The sequence below is a fragment of the Podarcis muralis genome, chromosome 2 (genome assembly GCF_964188315.1).
Source record: "Podarcis muralis chromosome 2, rPodMur119.hap1.1, whole genome shotgun sequence".
Taxonomy (NCBI): domain Eukaryota; kingdom Metazoa; phylum Chordata; class Lepidosauria; order Squamata; family Lacertidae; genus Podarcis; species Podarcis muralis.
In genome coordinates, this window is record NC_135656.1 from 98,530,054 (window position 1) to 98,549,713 (window position 19,660).

The window sequence follows — 19,660 nt, forward strand, 5'->3', positions numbered from 1 at the left end:
AAGGAAGATGAATTTGTGGCCCTCCAGGTGTTGCTGAACTACAAGTCCCATCAGTTGCAGCCAACTTGGCCAATGGTCAGGGATGACAGGCAATATCTGGAGGGCCACAGGTTCACCCTCAATCACTTGTGCCCTTGAAGGCCAAAACCAGCACTTTAAATTGGGCTTAGAAATGATCAGGAAGCCAATATAAATAGTAAGGAATTGGTGTGATAGGATCACCTGCCACCCACAAGCATTTTAACTGCTGCATTCTGTACCAGCTGCAGTTCCCAAGCCAGCTTCAAAGTGTAATGTGTATTAGGTGGGCTAATAAGGATTTCAATAAGCTACTAAAATGTTGATAACATACCTGCAAGGCTTCATTACCACATTGCAAAATTAAATGGTGTTGTCTTAAAACACATACATACACACACATCAGCAGCATGTTCTTCCAAACCAAGGCCCAAAGATACATCAAATGTTCATTTTCTTTGAAAATAAATCAAACAGTAATTAATTTCAGCTCACAAAGTACTGCTGAATATCTTGATAGCAGAAGCCCAGGAAAGCCACCCCCACTTCCGATATTCTTTTCCATACCATTCAAGAGGGACTCACTGGCTACAGTTAAAGTTTTAATCAATAAGTTAATTACTCTTCTAATCAGCTTGGCTATTTTGCATGCATTGATTTTGCAGCCCCCTGCAAGTTATATCCTTCTAGCTTCTTCTCCATCACAATTCTTATCTGTAACAAGTGATTAAAAAGGGAGAAAACAAAATTGATCCGATTTTAATCTAGCCACCTGGCAAAAAGCATGAATCAAAAGTTACTAATTGCTTCTTTGGATTTCAAACTTCTGTATCTTAAACGTAATTTAAATTCATGAAGTGGCTAATGGAGCATCTGCAGGAAAGCACAAATATCTAGCTGTTTGTTCCATCTGTGGAAAACCGTAATGGTTTTTTGTTTTGTTTTTATCACAACAAGGGGATTTAGTCACCCCCTTTTGCAATGCTACATCTGCAGCTTGAAAGCTGATAAATAGAAGTATTTGCATGCAACTGCCTTTGCAGCTCAAGGCAAATGTGTTCTGTCACCTTTGTGTGTAGGGTTTCTAGTTTGGGTCTGCTTCAGGGCTGTGATGGTGAGGGGCCTGGACCTGTTTAACTTGTTTGAGGAGAGCCCATAGCACAGTAAATGATCCGCTGCATGCTGTCAGGTTCAATCGCCATCATTTTAAAAGGAATTTAAGGGAAACAGCTTTGCCAAAACTTTGACAGTCAGAGAAAACAATAAAGGGCCAGCATCTGATAGGGTGTGTCTATAAGTTGACCTTGCTGCTAAATAGTATAGTGTAGCTTCATAAGAACATATTCTCAACTTACAAATGGAGAACTGAGAAATAGTTTACTTTAATTAGTTGTTATACAGTTGACTCACATCTTGTGCGCATTTAACTTGCACAATTTCAGCTTTACATGCTTGGTAGCTGGTTGAAATCACACACACAAGGCAGAGAGCTTTTAAACTTACTATTTTCATTGAGGTGATACAATGTTGTGCCAAATTAGCAACATAATATGTTCAATGTTTCTAATTTTTGTTAATTTTATTTTACATTTGTTTTTCTAAAACTGGATAAAAAACATTGATTTACAAGGCATGCTCCCATGCTGGCGGTTGGTTATAACTAAAAGCCACCAAATGCCAATTGTTTTCCCAAATGGTACAAGGAAAGAGAATGAAAATCAGTACAATTAAACAGGAACCTGATAGTCCAAAATGCTCAGCAAGGAAGAGGCCACGCAAGTCCGTTACTTGTGTGGGGGAGAAAAGTCAGGCTAAATTATAGATTAGGCCTATAGTACAGTATGGGGTTTGTTTGGGTTTGGGTTTTTTTGTTGTTGTTTTGGTCATGTTATTTACTTATCCAATTCCATGTTATTACACAAATAAATGCAGGATGTGTTACAATGGATATAAAGCTACTAGTCTGTAATGGGGCTATAAAATGTTGCTTGGGGGCCTGCAAATCCTACCCAAATTTGCATGAAGCCTGCAACTGTAAGAAAATAAATTGTATTGAACTTCTTCCAAAAAAATATGCTAAGGATTGGATTGTTAAATCTTTCTAGACCTCCAAGAGCTACTCAGTATAGTGCCATGAATCGCAAATTAAAAAATTAATATTTTATATATGTTCTCCTCAAACAAGATAACTGCCAAGAAAAAAGTCAGGTATGCATATTCATACCCAGAAATCATCTCTTATTTATATCCTTACACACTTTTGCAATTTTATTCTGTAGAGATTGGTATTCTCAAAAAAAGGAGAACAATCTGTAGTGGAAAACTTGAGAATTTGCTCAAAGCAGGGTTCTATCCAACCTATGTTTATGGTTTACAGATGCAACCCTAATCCCAATTGCCTGTGAGTAAACCCAACTGAATTTGATAGGACTTGCTTCCTAGAAGACATGGTTAGAACTGCACTGTAATGCTCTCTACCTCCCACTAAGCCATACATACTACTTTACTGTATACACTGCTCTGACAACCTACAGAGTTAAGGCTGCAAATCCTGCAATCTTAGATTTCCAGAGATTAAGTCTTATTGAACTCAGTTGGAGTTACCTTTAAGTACACAGGCATAGATAGGATGGCACTGTAAGTTTTTTTAGCCATCACTTGACAAGCAACACTCTTCTAGCTTCTTATCACATATCTGTAATCAGCCATAACTACAACAAATAAAACTAGTGCTTCTGAGCGTGTGTTTTTTTCCTTTGAATTCCTTTCCTCAATGCATGCGCACACACAAACACAGGCTCCGATCCTAACCATGCTTACTTAGGAGTAAGCCCGACTTCTACCACCACCCTGCCGTTCTGATCACCCACCACAAGATGGAGAACAAACCTGGAGGCTCCCAGAACGTTTAAAAAGATTCTTCAGGAGGCTCACACAAACAAGCCAAGCTAGACACATTGAGGTTAACAAAGCAAAACAAGATCTCTGCCAAACACACTGGCAGGACAGTTTGTACGCACAAAACCTTGAACCCCGTTTAGGATCCCAGTTTAGGTATCTGAAGAAGTGTGCATGCACACGAAAGCTTATACCCAGAACAAACTTAGTTGGTCTCTAAGGTGCTACTGGGCAATTTTATTATTATTTTTTATTCCAGTTTAGGAGGGTCAATTCTGTAAATGCCTTTAGGCTGAACAAAATCTCACCACCGGGTCGTTCATCCCCACCCAGCCGCCCCACCCTTTCCTTAATCCTTAATTGAATCCGGCAACGCTGCTTGCGTTTCCTTCTCTCACCGTCAGGGAGACCAAGAAATCCCCTCGATCCATGTGCGCACAAAACGTCAGCCGCACGCTGTAAACACACCCGATACTCGTTGCACATGGGCGCAGCCATATTGAAACCTTCCGCCCCACCCCCTGGCCTGTCACATGACCAGCGCTTGCTCAATCAGCTTTCGCTAACGAAGAGTTCACAGGGCCGAGCGCTTGCAGCAGGCGCGTGCGCGGCGTCGGAAAGCGAAGCCGCGGTGAAGCAGTTGCCCTCTTTTCTGTGCCCTTGGCACCTTCTTCTGTCGCTTGACCGTTCTAATACGGCATGCAATGCTAATGTCTCACTACAAAGGAAACTGATCTGTAGAAAAACACAACTTGGGGGAAAAGAGACAATGCACGTATTTTTGTAAACTAAGAAATATTTAATAAAAAAATTTTTTAAATAACAGAAGGATGCCTATAATCCATTTTGGACTGTAGACGAGAAATACCTGTTGGTCGTGTGTGTGGGTGATGTTTTATCTTTATTGTGTTATGGCATATTTAGTAGTGCGTGTATGTGTGCTATTAAGCAGTGTTTATACACCCTTTTAAAAGAGAGCACGTTATAAAGGATAATTGATAGATAATGAAGCGGCTCCCACCCACCCTATTAAATTACAGTATAAGGGAAAGTTAACATCTTAAAGGACTGGATGGATTAAAGGGCAAACTGAACTGCATTTTAGGGAAATCTTTCAGCTAATAATGCCACAGAAGAAGCAGAATTCTAAAGTTTATTAAGCATAATAGTTAATTCCAACCTGGCTTCCCTTCTTGCAGTAATAATCTTGATGAAAACTATTCGCAGGTAGTCTAAATAAAGCAGATTAACAATAGCATTTAAAAAGGGGACTTGGAATGTGTGCTGTTTAGCTATTTAAGCAAAGGTTTTCATTGCTCCTCTTCACAAGTTGCAAAGATTGTGTTCAGTTACAGATACCATGCAGAGAAATGAGGCATTATAACTTCATAGCCTCACTTACCACACTGTAAAAAATGAAAGCTAAGGGCTTTGCATTTAATTCTGTGTAGAATTCATTTGATGTTTAGAACTGAGACATACACAGGGTTTTTAGGAAGAAATATGTGAAGCTGCCTTATAATACCAGGCCCAGATATGTGTCCCTGGAGCCCAATATTGTCTGTTTTGACTGGCAGCTGCTATAGGGTCACAGGCAGAGGTCTTTCCCCATGACCTGCTACCTGAACCTGCCGATTTAAGATTCTGAGACTGAAGCTGAAATCTTGTGCATGCAAAACACATTCTCTGTCTCTGAGTGATGCTTCCTTACCCCCCCCCCCACCACCCCAATGCTCTTGTCCATCACATTGACATAACCTTTTTTAAAAAAAACTTCAGTGCAAAACTGCTCTGTGTAGTTTTCCAGATACAGACCAATCAATATTTTTAATTTTTTTACCACAAAGGATTTTCAAAAATATTAAGTGGACTCTTTCAAGTTACTGCAATTTTCTCTTCATTTTAAGACTAACTTTTTGTTATCATTTTGAGGTGAATAGTCTTTCTTCCCTAACCATGACTGTAGCTGACTCATTTTTCTGGTTTGTTGTGTGACTCATGACAATTTCGGAAATGAACCTTTACCTCTCCTCTCTTCCTGATCAAGAAACACCAGCAATTGGGGCTGACTGACTGCTGAAAAAAACCCTTGGGAAATATAGGTAAAGGTAAAGGGACCCTGACCATTAGGTCCAGTCATGGCTGACTCTGGGGTTGCGGCGCTCATCTCACTTTATTGGCCGAGGGAGCCGGCGTACAGCTTCTGGGTCATGTGGCCAGCAGGACTAAGCCGCTTCTGGTGAACCAGAGCAGTGCACAGAAATGCCGTTTACCTTCCCGCTGGAGCAGTACCTATTTATCTACTTGCACTTTGACATGCTTTCAAACTGCTAGGTTGGCAGGAGCAGGGACCGAGCAACAGGAGCTCACCCTGTCACAGGGATTCGAACCGCCGACCTTCTGATCAGCAAGTCCTAGGCTCTGTGGTTTAACCCACAGCACCACCCACCTCCCCTTGGGAAATATAGTTGTAACCTAAATGACCACCTTTCTGCTTTTTGTGAAATGGTGCAAAGAGATCTGCACCTACTCCTGATCTTTCCCTTCCCAATGGCTCAATTTAAATCATGGCAATTCCGGGTTTATGTTTTAAGGACCATCTGAAAGCTATCAGCTCAAAATTGAGGGAGTGGGAGCCAGGAGCAGTAACTGAGATCCTGTCCCCATCTCCTCTGACATCCAAGGCATCGTGCACAGCACCCATGCAGGGTCAGAACTGCGATAGGGTGAGTGCAGCCCTTGCTCTAATTGGGAACCCAAATCATGATTAATGTTGTGTGTGTGTACACATTATTAAAATAAATAATTTTTATTTTCAGTGATACAGTGGTACCTCGGGTTAAGTACTTAATTCATTCCAGAGGTCCGTTCTTAACCTGAAACTGTTCTTAACCTGAAGCACCACTTTAGCTAATGGGGCCTCCTGCTGCTGCCGCGTCGCCGGAGCACGATTTCTGTTCTCATCCTGAAGCAAAGTTCTTAACCTGAGGTACTATTTCTGGGTTAGCGGAGTCTGTAACCTGAAGCGTATGTAACCTGAAGCGTATGTAACCCGAGGTACCACTGTATAGCGGGTGATACTGAATGTTATTGGGGCTGGTGGTGAAACACAGTTATTGTTGTTGCAACAACAACAACAAATGATGTGCAAAGGTAAGCTGACAGCAGCTGGGCAGATGTTTCAGAAGCCAGGTAGAAGTGCAAGGTGCCTTCTTATTAACTGCTTGCATCTCTTTTGTCAAAGTTTGGGTTCCTTTTTGCTCTCCTTATTTGAAGAAAAGTTCAGTTTTTGAAGGAAGCCGCCCTCTTCCCACTTATTAACCATACAGGCATCTTCTTGGCTCTTTCTTGGTCTGCAGTATATATTTAAATGTTTAAATGATACATGCTTGCTGTTTGCCATTTTACAACAGCAACTGTTGTTAATGTTTTTTGTTTTTTTTTTAACACCATAGAATGCAGGGGTTGGCTTATGGCAACATTTCATGTTGTTTACCCTGGGTGCGAAGATAACCTAGTTCCAATTCTGCACCCAAGGCCAGCCAAATTATTCAGGCAGAAAAATTCCACAAATGTTTCTCCCTCTTCCTGGCAGTTAAATATAACAATAATATAGTAAATAACTAGCTAGCCATTTGCTACCCTTTCATGCTACTGGAATCGGCTGCCTGAGGCAGCCACTTCGGTCTGCCCAATGGGAGGACCGGCCCTGCAACACGATAACAAGCTTTTCTCTGCAGAACAAAAACGGAAATGTATCCTCTTCTTGGCCCAGTTTTTCATCATTTATCTCAGCCTTTTCAGCTGAGGATGACAGACATAGAAATTTGGCTATGACTCATTCGCTCAGCTCAAGGATCTCCTCCATCCCGCACTTCATATTTGATTTGGCTAAGGCATAAAAGGTTCATTCATAAACATACTTCATTAAAGAGAATGAAGCCTGCCATCACTGCTGGCGCTGAGAGCAAATGTGTACACAAGCTAAGCAGCAATTTCTGTTGAGGAGATGACCTTTCATCATTGCTCTTGATTCTTATGCACACACAAAGAAGATTTCCATTCATCCTAATGAGCTATGCTGGAATCAAGCTCTTGTGGAACGTGACTTGTAATAGCTTGCCTGCCTAGCAGATTTCCAGGGAGCAGCCTTGTTTGTCTGTGGAACAATACCAACCAAGAGTACTGCAACAGCTTACAGTGGGAGTGAGGAACCTGTGGCCCTCCAAATGTTGCTGGACTTCAATAGCCATTATCCCAGTCATGCTGGCTGGGACTGATGGGAGTCGGAGTCTAGAGGAACCCAGGCTAACACATGTATTATGTGGCAGGAGCATCCAATTTTGCTGCACCATGGCTACTTGCTACAAGACCCTGATCCATTTTGTACATGGTACAAATGCCAAAGCAAACATTTGCACACCAAAAGGACATAGCTGTCAACTTTTCCCTTTTCTTGCGAGGAATCCTATTCGGAATAAGGGAATTTCCCTTAAAAAAAGGGAAATGTTGACAGCTATGCAAAAGGGATTCTATGGTTTGTTTCCACTCAGGCACTGGGACTTCTACTCCAGAGGATCCCCCAACCCTCCAGAGATTATTTTGAGGGCATGTGGGGGTGTTGGAGGGCCAGAAGATGAAGCTCCACTGCACCCACAGAAACCTGTTGTGCCAACGCAGCTGCAGTGTTGGATACAACCTATAGGACGTCACTCTCTCTTCCGCATGATTCTGCAGTGATGAAATGCATAGCTCAGTTTGGGAAATGCAACAGTGGATTTGCAACAGGGAAATTAGAAGCAGGAGGTATGTTGCAGGAACAACAGGCAGGCAGTAGTTGTTGTCAATTGAAGTTGTTAAGTTGTGGGCAAACATATCAGACAACATAGCGATTTTTCAAACAGCTCTTGTTTATTCAGAGGCAGAACAGAACTGAACTGAACTGAGGAGCTCAGTCAGCCTGCTTATATAGAGCTCCAGAACAACGTAACTGTGGCAACTTTCTAAAACTATCCAATCACTGAACGTCACTTTCGATCCTTCATTTGCATACAAACTATCCAATCACTGAACGTCACTTTCGATCCTTCATTTGCATAACTATCTACAGTATCCCCCTGCTGGCCCAGGGTGAGAACTTCAGTACATAACAGAAGTGGACACTAAAGTCTTAACATCTGGCCTCTAGAATTTCTTTGGAATTCTCCTCTAGGTCTCAATACTTTAGCAAACCCATTGGGCAAAGAGCTGGACTGGATTCTTGCAGTTTTGTGTTCAGGTTTCAATTCTGGCATGAGCAAATTGCCCTGTATTGAACATGACACTCTTTCTCAGCTTCTGTCCTCTGTTTTAAAAGCTAACCAGCTTCACTTTCTCTGTGAAAGCAAACCCACTGTGAAGCACTTTGCAAATGAAAATAGCGACACATGCCCTGAAGTGTTAAATAGAACTTGAGTTTTGTCAGGCGCCTGCTCACACAATTTCTGGCTATTCTGTGAAGAAGCAAGAGATAGGAACTTGGTTGTTGTTTTTAATTTAAAAAGTTAGGTTCTCACGATGCGCCATTTTTGCTATAAGTAATTGAAAACTACACTTTCGTGCCAATCCTAGAGCTATACAGAATGCACATCGTTCTAGTTGCGGTGTGCCACTTGCTACATATCAAAAGAATCACAGCTGTTTACAAAATCTCCTTGCAAAGAAATCTGGGAGTTATTAAATTTTCTAGGCGGTGAAAGGAAGGGAGAAGATGAGAGTGATTTGGCTGAAATGCTAATTGCTATAGATATAATCCAAACAGATGGGGGGGGACAGCTAGCCAGAGAGCTAATGGCTCCTCAGAGTGCTTAACAGTAGAAACACCTGTTTCGGAATTCATTAAGAAAAAATGATTAATGAAGATGTCAATTTTTTAGTAATTATAGAAAGACTTGAATGGTGCAAGTTATTATTATCCCAGTTTGCTTTGGATTCCAGTACTTTATTGGATGTCCAGGACAATCTAAGGCTAAAGTTGCAATCCCAAAAGCATACAGTACTTAGTTGTGCTCTGTTAAAAATCTATGCAATTGATCCGCAAACATTTTGTTGTTGCTGTTTGAGGTTAAGGGTACCTGCCTGTTATTTTTAATTCAGCATGGATAAATGACACTATTACTTATCTAACATACAGTGAATTGGAGGATTTTCACGACTGGATTTTTATTTTATTTTTAAGATTAGAGCTTTCTGTTTATAGTCCAAGAGAACTGTATTACATATAGGTGCATTTGTTTCTATGTGAGTGACCCTTATATGACAGCAAAAAGTGAGTGGGGAGGTTTACTCATCTCTTAAAAAGTGAAGTGAGATAAGATTCATCTCCTCTTCTATGGGAATCTGCTCACAGACCGGCTATGAGTAGGCAACATCATCCATAGCACAACCACAATGGCTGAACATAGCCACCGAGACCATATAACACTGGTCCTGAAAGACCTATGTTGGCTCCCAGTTCATTTCCAAGCACAATTCAAAGTGTTGGTGCTGACCTTTAAAGTCCTAAACGGTCTTGGCCCAGTATACCTGAAGGAGCATCTCCACCCCCATCGTTCAGCCTGGACACTGAGGTCCAGCGCCAAGGGCCTTCTGGCGGTTCCCTCACTGTGAGAAGTGAAGCTACAGGGCCTTCTTGGTAGTGGCGCCCACCCTGTGGAATGTCCTCCCATCAGATGTCAAGGAAATAAAGAACTATCTGACTTTTAGAAGACGTCTGAAGGCAGCCCTGTTTAGGGAAGTTTTTAATGTTTGAAGTTTTATCATGTTTTTAATATTCTGTTGGGAGCCGCCCAGAGTGGCTGGGAAAACCAAGACAGATTTGTGGGGTCTCATTAGTTAGTTAATTAATTAATTAATTAATTATGAAGTTGAGATGCATCTAGAATGAATGTCTTCCTTAGGTGATTATTATCATTCCCTTTGTTTCTGCCTGCCAGAGGGGTAGTCGTGTTAGTCTCTTGCAGCAAAATCAATAAAGAGCCTTGCAGGCCCTTAAAAAGGGCACAATAAATTTAATATGGCATAGGCTTTTGTGGACTGGAGTCCATTTCATCAGATATATGAAATGTTGTCCTGAGCTGCAAGCCTGCAAATATGGGGTTTAGATGTATCTCTCTATGTTGTGAACAACAATGCCAGAAGGAAGGAAATGCAGGAAAGTACAGACAATGATGTTTATGTTTTTAACAGTGGTCATTCATATCACAGACATCCAGGCACTGGTACCACACATGTTGTGTGATGAATATCCATTATCTACCAGCCCAGTCCACAAATCGAAGCGCTGAACCTCTTGATGTATTGCAATGGGTTTCACATTGCGGTTTCCCTTTGATGTCCCTTTGCTCAAGGATAGCCACCTTCAGGTCAGCATGTCATACCCCCAGCCAACCGGGAAAGGATCACATCAAAGAGTGCATTCTCCATGCCTTCTGTGAACCACGCCTGGCAAAGGGATCACAAGAAACAGCCAGCTTGCATCTGGTCAGCTGTATATCAGGCTTAATTCTGGAAATGTTGTCCAAATTCCTTGCAGCTCCAAGCTCTTGTAGACCTCTTCTACCCAGTGTTGTGTCCATGGTGTCTACATCTTTGGCCTCTTCAGGAGCAAGTCCTAACTGTCTGGGTTCCTCCCAGAGCTGCCTGAGGGTTCCCCAAAGGCTGTTCCCCAAAGAGGGCAGGGGTCTTCTGCCTCAGTGCCTCTGGCAAGCTTAAATCCAGGGCTCCCGTGCTTTGTCAGGGAGCAGTGGGGGTTAGACAAGCCTTTCTCTGGCCCTGCCCAATGAAGCTCAGGGAAAGAGCCTGAATCATCCAACAGGGAAGCAAGCCACTCTTCTCCAATCTTTGTGAAAAGGTCAAGGTGAAGGGGACCCCTGACCATTAGGTCCAGTCGTGGCCGACTCTGGGGTTGCGGCGCTCATCTCACTTTATTGGCCGAGGGAGCCGGCGTACAGCTTTCAGGTCATGTGGCCAGCATGACTAAGCTTCTTCTGGCGAACCAGAGCAGCACACGGAAATGCCGTTTACCTTCCCACTGGAGCAGTACCTATTTATCTACATGCACTTTGCCGTGCTTTCGAACTGCTAGGTTGGCAGGAGCAGGGACCGAGCAACGGGGATTCGAACCGGCAACCTTCTGATCGGCAAGTCCTAGGCTCTGTGGTTTAACCCACAGTGCCACCCGTGTCCCTTCCAATCTTTGTAGAGGCACCTTATTTAGCCTGTGCCCTGTTTCCATACCCCCCCCCCCAGTCTCCTTTCCCTCCCTTCTGCATAAGGCACAGCAGTGGGGTTCTTTCTTCTGTGGGGCAGATGGTGGAGAGTGACCCACCCTCCTTCTCACACAGGCAGAGTCTCCAGGCAATGTCCAAATGTGTTCTCCTCAGGAGTCTTCTTGGTGCCTGCTAGTGCAGATCAGGGGGTCCAAGAGCCAGCAAAGGACCAGCAAGCCCTGGCAATCCACCAAAGTCAGTTACATAGGCTCCTAGGATTTTGAAGTACTCTCTTACTGGTTTTTCAGTGTTGTCATTTCGGATGTCAGATTTCGGGTCCATTTATTCTTTTGCATAGGACATTGCTTGCTTCTTCTGCGTAGAGAGCAAGAAGGCATTGTTGGCAGGTGAGGGCATATGTCACATTGGAAGAAAAGCAGGGGAAAGAATTCCTGATGGCGTGGGTCACATTGTTGAGTCCTGTAATAGTGTTGCCAGAGCAGACATGGGGACAGAGTTGGCATTAGGGTCTGCCACAGAGTCTGGTTCCTGTATATTTGTTGTGTAGCCTGTTGTTGTTGTTGAGTAGCTGTTTTAGGTAGGGAAGGGCTGTCTGTAAACAAGAGCAGGACTGCCACAGAAATCTCGAGGTACCACTGTATGGCTTTGTTTATCTGTTTTTACTTCAACCGGATGGGTACTATAGTCTCAGGAATACAGTGGTACCTGGGGTTAAGTACTTAATTCGTTCTGGAGGTCCGTACTTAACCTGAAACTGTTCTTAACCTGCAGCACCACTTTAGCTAATGGGGCCTCCTGCTGCTGCTGCGCCACCGGAGCACGATTTCTGTTCTCATCTTGAAGCAAAGTTCTTAACCCGAGGTACTATTTCTGGGTTAGCGTAGTCTGTAACCTGAAGCGTATGTAACTCAAGGTACCACTGTACCTTTTACAGCTGTGCACCTCTGTCTGAGTCTGAACAGAAGTGGCTATATCATCTTTTCTGGAGAGCCAGTGTGGTGTAGTGGTTAAGAGCGGTGGACTGGTAATCTGGTGAACCGGGTTTGCTTCCTCGCTCCTCCACATGCAGCTGCTGAGTGACCTTGGGCTAGTCACACTTCTCTGAAGTCTCTCAGCCCCACTCACCTCACAGAGTGTGTGTTGTGGGGGAGGAAGGGAAAGGAGAATGTTAGCCGCTTTGAGACTCCTTCCGGTAGTGATAAAGTGGGATATCAAATCCAAACTCCTCCTCCTCCTCCTCCTCCTCCTCCTTCCCCTCTTCTTCTTTGGCAATCACCCACAGCTGAGTAAGATTGTCTTCCATGAACACGGTCCTAAGAGTGAGTCCGTAAGTGACTGTGGAAGCCAATTCATAGTGCTTGGCTGCAGACTGATTTCATGGTGTGTTCTAGGTGGAAGCTGGAAGCATGTAAGTATGTGTAGCAGTCAGTAGGTTCTCTATTTTATAAGGTGGGGCCTATATAAGGTGGGGCTTATACTATACTGTAGTTGTATAGTAGTGCCCAGGATGATGGCCGAATGAAATCTTGGCGCAACTGCACAAATGCCTCCCATCCATGAATCCAGGTAGTAAATGTGTCATCAACATATTGCAGGTAAGGGAGAGGTTTCTGGAAACTGGAGCTTTAAAAAACCACCACATTGTTCTAAGTCAGCCAGCCATATGTCCATCAGCCTGCATATGCTGTTGTTTAATGCCAAATTAATGTTTAATGCTTAATGTCCTTGGTCATCCATGACTTGATCTTGGATGATGGTGCTGATCTGGCATGTATTAGCAAGACCTGGGTGGGTGAACCTGGGAAGAATTGATCGGACTCCACTGTGCCCAACCAAATGCTCAGTGTCGCATCAGTACAGGCTATATGGATAGCAGGGAGGAGTTGCTGTGGTTCATGGATGTCCACGCTGCAACATTTGGTTGCAGGACTCACTTGCAGTACTCAGTAATGAAATATCCGCCCTATCGTAATGAAACTCAGCTTGCAAGGCAATAATTCTTAACCCTGAACTCTCAAGCATTACTTCACAGGAAATAGCAGTGCCGATGTACAGAACTAGCAATTTGCTTGAAATAATACTCTTGCTGCAGGCCATCCCCTCCATTAAAAACAAGAGTTTGGAGAGATTATTTGGACAGCTGGAATATCATTCAAAGCTAAAGATACACAAAGGAAATGTGGGTGGTACTCCTATCTGCATCTATGTGGGGTTCTGGGATTAATCATCACCCCATTGCACTTGAGTGGCAGAAAATCAAATGTAAATGGATTTGGGTGGCTAGAAATTCCTTCCTCTAGCTTCTGAAATCCCTATTTCCTTTGCTGGTCCAGTCCGCCTTATTGAGAGATTTAGGTAGAGCTGAGGAAAGGAAGAGCATAAAGAGTTCTGCTGGATCAGATCAACATCTAGCATCTACTTGTTTCTTTCAAGATCCCACAACAGAAGAAATAAATGCAGGGTTTTCCATTGCAAAAACCACCCCCTCTGCAATACATGGTGTTGTTAGTGAAACAGTACTTGGGTTCTTGATAACTAACTGAGATTATGGAAATGATAACCAAGGTTTATAGTAAACCCACTAGGTGTCAAAGCAACATCCTTGAATAGCTTCAATGCACCTTAAGCACAAAGGGACATGGGTGGCGCTCTGGGTTAAACCACAGAGCCTAGGACTTGCTGATCAGAAAGTCGGCGGTTTGAATCCCCGTGACGGGGTGAGCTCCTGTTGCTCGGTCCCAGCTCCTGCCAACCTAGCAGTTCGAAAGCACGTCAAAGTGCAAGTAGATAAATAGGGACCGCTCTGGCGGGAAGGTAAACGGCGTTTCTGTGCATTGCTCTGGTTTGCCAGAAGCGGCTTAGTCATGCTGGCCACATGACCCGGAAGCTGTACGCCGGCTCCCTTGGCCAATAAAGCGAGATGAGCGCCGCAACCCCAGAGTCAGCCATGACTGGACCTAATGGTCAGGGGGCCCTTTACCTTTACCTTACCTTAAGCACATTATATCAAGGGTGGGGTGTGGAATTTGGATGGCAGGCCAGATGGCTATCACTTCCATGGGCCAGGTATGACAGGCTGGCTGGTGGTTAAGTTGTGCATGGTGGCATCAGCAAAGCCCCTTTTGGGTGAGCCAGGTCATTGCCTTGCCCACACCTGATGCCCTGTATTGTATCAGGCATAGGGTAGGTGAGTGTAGCTTGGCCAAAATGGCCTCTTGGGCTGTCAGGCTTCAGGGAATCTGATCCCTCCCACAATGGGCAGCCAAAAATCAGATAAACAAGAAGAGTTCTTACCAAGTCTTTTATTCAATATTCACAGTGAGTGGTTTAGAAAAGGTGCCTCTCTTTCAGTAATGGTGTTGTTCTGAGTAAAGCCCCACTCCCTCTGTCTCTATTACACGTCATTCCTGTGTTGGCTGATCTGTGATTTCTGCCTCTGAGTTTTCTGTTCTCCTACTTTCAGTGCCCACCAGCTGCTCCGGCTCTGTTGCTCTCCCCTCCTCTTCCTCCATTTCCCCCCAGCTTTGTTCCTCTTCTGTCTCAGAGTCATGACCTTCTGCAAACCACTGTTGTAAATCTGTACTGTCTCCTTCTGCTCTGGAAATTGCAGGAGTGGGGGGGGGGTCTCCTCCATTCCTCTTCAGCCCAGTCCCTGACATGGGCCACGGGAGGAGGTTGAATTGCTCGAGTCAGTAGCACTCTTAAGAAAATGGCAGCTGTGAAGTTTTGCTGGACCCTGTTAAAAACCTGTGCCAAAGGGATCAAGAATATATCAATCAGAAAGGGAGTTCCAAAATTGTGTGGCTGCAACTGAGAAGGTCCTATGTCTCACAGTGACCTTGGGATTGTAAGCAGGGCCTCTGAAGCAGATCTTCATGTGCAGGTAGAGTCATATAGTCAAAGATATCTCTCAAGGTAATTCAGTCCCCCAACATTTCAGGTTTATAGGTTAACACCAGCAGTTTGAACTGGTCTGGAAGCTAAAGCTTATTTGTTTTGGAAGCAGAGCCCTCTTAATTAATGAGTGCAAACCACCCACAGCAGCTTTGCATGTTTCCCCCCTCCTTGTACATAGAATTAGCAATGTGAAGTTAGATACAGTGCTTACAATGATTTAGATGTAATCTATAACACACAACTCCCCTCTCTGTCTAATTAATTCCTCTAATAGAATTAATCAGCACCCTAAATACAAGACTCTCTGGCAATTAAAAAAAATAAAAGATGCTCTCTTTCCCAAAATACAATTACCCTGACAAACTCAATTACACGCCTCAGTTGCTTCGTAAATTGTGTTGCTCAGTTGCTTCTTCAAACCAACCTGCGCCCTATTCAAGTTTTGATTGTTAAGAGAAATCGCAGCTCTCTAAATCAGATGGTGTTTACAAAAATATACGGCCATGATGTTTTATTACCCCCGTGGGCGAAATTAATTTGACACATCGAAGCTAAATGAGCAGAGCCAGGTGAGGGATAACTTCTGGGTGCTCTCCCACCCCAATTCAGCAGATGCAATTTATATCAGAACAGTGTTTCTCAAACAGTGGGAGTGGACTCACTAGTGAGCCTTGGGCCTCTTTCATAGAATTGTAGAATCCTAGAACTGTACAGTTGGAAGGAGGGTCATCTAGTCCAACCCTCTGCAATGCAGGAATCTCAACTAAAGCATCCATGACAGATGGGTAGCTGTCCTGTTTGTTATGTACTGAAGTTCTCACCCTGGGCCAGCAGGGGGATACTGTAGATAGTTATGCAAATGAAGGATCGAAAGTGACGTTCAATGATTGGATAGTTTTAGAAAGTTGCAACAGTTACGTTGTTCTATATATAAGCAGGCTGCTCTATATAAGCAGGCTGACTGAGCTCCTCAGTTCTGTTCTGTTCTGGCCTTTGAATAAACAAGAGCTGTTGAAGAATCGCTGTGTCGTCTGATATGTTCGCCCACAACTTAACACTGTTCATTCAATGTGAACACACAGACAGAAGGCAGGAGACTGGCAAATGCCATGTAGGGACACAATAGAGGTGTCTAATAAAATGTACAGTGGGAAGAAGACGGATAGAGGAAAGTAGACAGAACCCAGGGCCACCCAATGAAGCTGAACGTTGGAAGATTCAGAACATACACAGCATGTAGTCAAAACTATGGAATTCACTCCCACAATGATGGCCAGCAAAGCGTGTTCTCCATTATAGAGAGCACGTGTTGCGGTGGGGTCTGCCAGGCCACCCCTCTGTTGCCAGGCAGGGATCGTATAGATTAAACAATAATTGGACGGTTGGGTTGCTGGGGTAATTTGATTGTTGTCAATTTGGTGGGAGGGATCAGAGGTATTAAATTCAGGGCACGCAACAGCGAGATTCCTCTTTCACTGCGTTCATCGGATCACCCGCCTACCCTCCCTATATTTAGGGCTTTTTTGCGTTTGACCTTGCTATGCCTGTCATGGGGTCGCCTGCTGTTGAGGCAGGGGCCTGGTAGGAATTTTGTCCATGTGGCTGATTGGCTGATGCCATATGGTTTTTGCCTACTGCGTAGCAAATAGTCGCAACTTGTAAGGTTGTGGTTAGGCATTGGTTAACAAATTGGTTGGTGGAGGGGTAAGTGCCTACCCCTCCAATGGTGGTGCGGAAAGGGAATTCCGTTAAAGGAATCAAGGGGCTCGCCATGCTCTAGTCCGAATCCCTGGAATGGGGCTTGGGCCACGCAAGCCCCTGGGAGCATGCGGGGAGAGGTGAGGGCCTGTGGCTCAGCTCCATGTTCTCCCCAATATTGGGTCTCCCTTACTGGCTTTCGCTGGAATCTGGAAGTCAGTTCTGTCCCCAGGTGGGGGGACAGATAGTCATAACCAATACCTAAACAACCACTCACCTGTGTGTATTTTAATAAAGTTGTGGCCAAAATTATGCCAAAAACCTTAAACAAAAATTCTGTGTGAATTGTGTTTTATTTGGGGGTGGCTTGGGGACCTCGACACGCAACTGGGATGGCTTTAAGAGAAGATTCAGCAAAGCCGTGGAGGATCAGGTTATCAGTGTCTGCTAGCCACATGTTCTACCACCAACGCTGGAGGCGAGATGACTCTGAATGCTAGTGGCTGGGATTCGCAAGTGTGGAGGAGCCCTCAGATCCTGCTTGCAGGCTTCCCATGGGCATCTGTGCGAACAACGCACAGGACTAGATGGGCCTGATCCAGCAAGGTTCCTCAAGCAGGAAGGAAGAACCTTGTTTATCAAAGCACCTGTCCACAGTCATGGTTCCTCACCCCAGCTCAGGTTAGCTAGTGGAGGCTTGTATCTGTACATGTATGGAGGTGGGAGGGGGGTGGGAAGCAACCGTATGCAGCCACCCCAATGCTTTTTATATTTTAATCAGAGCTTGATAGAACAAAATCATACATCAAGCTGATAGCTTTCTTCGTAGCTTCGGTAGCTCAGGTGCAATATCCCCAGAGCCCATCCTTTGCTCATTCTGCGCATTTTCCCAGTCAGCAATGATGCACAAGATGACACTTGCAAAGGCCTGCCGAGCTCATACAATATTAGATAAAAATTACAAGTGAGAAGCTATTTTGCTGCTATTTATTTTCATCAGCTAAGCATCACTCTCCTAAATGTCATTGCGGGCCGGTCGATATTGGCTTTTCAGTCTCCTGAAAAGTTTTGTAATTCTTTTTTTCGCCGCTTATGTATAGGAATCAATAATAGCTTGCTATTTGTTGAAACTGTGAAATGGCCAAGTTACCGCTAATGTGTTCCTGATTTCGCCCTGTATTATATCGCCGCTCACTCTGTGGAATGCAAATGGCTCGTTTTCAAGTTAAAGATCTATTTATTTGCTCACTTAAAGGAAGCCCTTAAAATTCACATTAAGATTTTCTGCCTTCTTCGCATCCTACATCCAAAAGCATTAAAGAAGATAACTAATGATGCCACCATGGTCTATGAGGATACCACGCAGCTGCAATCTGTATGTGCAGGTAGGTACCTAGAGATTCTATGGTGCGGTGACATCAGGGGCAGAGTGGACCACGCACTATATGTGTATGGGGGGGGGGTTCTGACTGCAACAGCCAACCTAGCCACCTCAACCTTGCCTCCAACTTACATGCATTGCCCAATGGCCTAGGTTTGTACATACTGGCACCAAAGCAAATGGCACACGCAGATCATAATGTTGGTCTCTCCTATGTGGTGTTTCCAGGCAGGGCTAGGAGAGACTCTTGGCTGAAATCCCAAAGAGCTGCTGACGATACTGAGCTAAATGAACCAATGATCTGACTGAGTATAAGACAGCTCCCTATGTTACAATGCTCTGTGTATTGACCATGGATGTGTAAGGGGAGAATTGCTGAACACCTGAGCGTCCCATTGATCCCACAGCTCTATGAGCACACGTTGGAATTTTACTGAGCTTAGAATTGGATCAAGAGGACTAGAGTAACACTCTGTGTTTTAAAAACTACAATTGAGGCAACAGCTTTAAGACCAACCAAAATAGTGACCAAGCTTTCAGGTTCTTCAAAATTCTTCATCAGGTCGGATATTTAGCAAAATAGGAGCCTGGAGAGAGAGTACAAAAGCACCTTTGTGGTGTAGCCACAAAGTTTGCCATGGTTTTAAGATGGAGAAGATAGAAGATTTAATTGTGACTAGCATGCAGAACATATCTGCTCAGATCCACTCCCCATTGACTTCAATGGGATTTCCCCCTAGGCAAGTGTGTATAAAGGTGACCAAATGCAGATATGGGCTTGTATCCCAAGTTTTATGTGGTGTAGACCCACAACTAATACAACTAATGCTGGATACAACCCACTGTAGCCATAACTTCCAAGTCAAGTTTTATCTCTTCCACTTTCCCCAAACTTTATTTAACATCCAGCCTGGTTTTGGAGAATTCCAAAGCTTGCTCACTATTTTGTGACATTTTGGTTGTTCCTAACAAATCTGTTACTGGACTGTGTGTATTGAAAGAAAGAAAGAAAGAAAGAAAGAAAGAAAGAAAGAAAGAAAGAAAGAAAGAAAGAAATCCACTTATAGATCAGCACAGCTTCCTTAGCTTTTGTGTGTCATCAGATTTTATTATCCTTCTTTGTACTTGGTGCTGTCTTCGTTCACTGAGCTAATCTTCATGTAGCAAGTTCTGTACACCCTCACTTATTTTCAGTGAGTGAAGGGCAAGTAATAAATGATGGTAATTAAGTGATGATGAAGGGCAACACAAGTATTTATTTGCCAGGTGTACACAGGACAGGAAGGTTGCTACCTCTTCCTGGTAACCACTTTGGTTAGCAAAGGGAAAACTCAGAACTGTTCCTTAATAAGCCCCAGTTTTACTTGGCTGGTCTGAGTCTGCCATCTAGCGTTTTAGTACCAGGCTACAGATTTTCTTTCTTAAAGGGCTGGCAAAAAGTTAGTTAGAAAAAGGGCTGTGTGGAGAAGTCCTTTTTTTGGATGAACTTTAAACCTAA

General features: G+C 43.9%; 1 protein-coding gene across 3 annotated transcripts in view; it reads right to left on the reverse strand.

The window, feature by feature from the left end:
• SLC25A26 (solute carrier family 25 member 26) overlaps window positions 1-3,436 on the reverse strand; it is a 128,591-nt gene extending 125,155 nt beyond the window's left edge. For all 3 annotated transcript variants that reach the window (XM_077925060.1, XM_028719456.2, XM_028719455.2), the window contains exon 1: window positions 3,315-3,436. In XM_077925060.1, coding sequence (XP_077781186.1) covers window positions 3,315-3,347 — 33 coding nt within the window. In that variant the 5' untranslated portion in view covers window positions 3,348-3,436. The remainder of the gene's footprint in view (window positions 1-3,314) is intronic.
• Window positions 3,437-19,660: the final 16,224 nt, after the last annotated feature.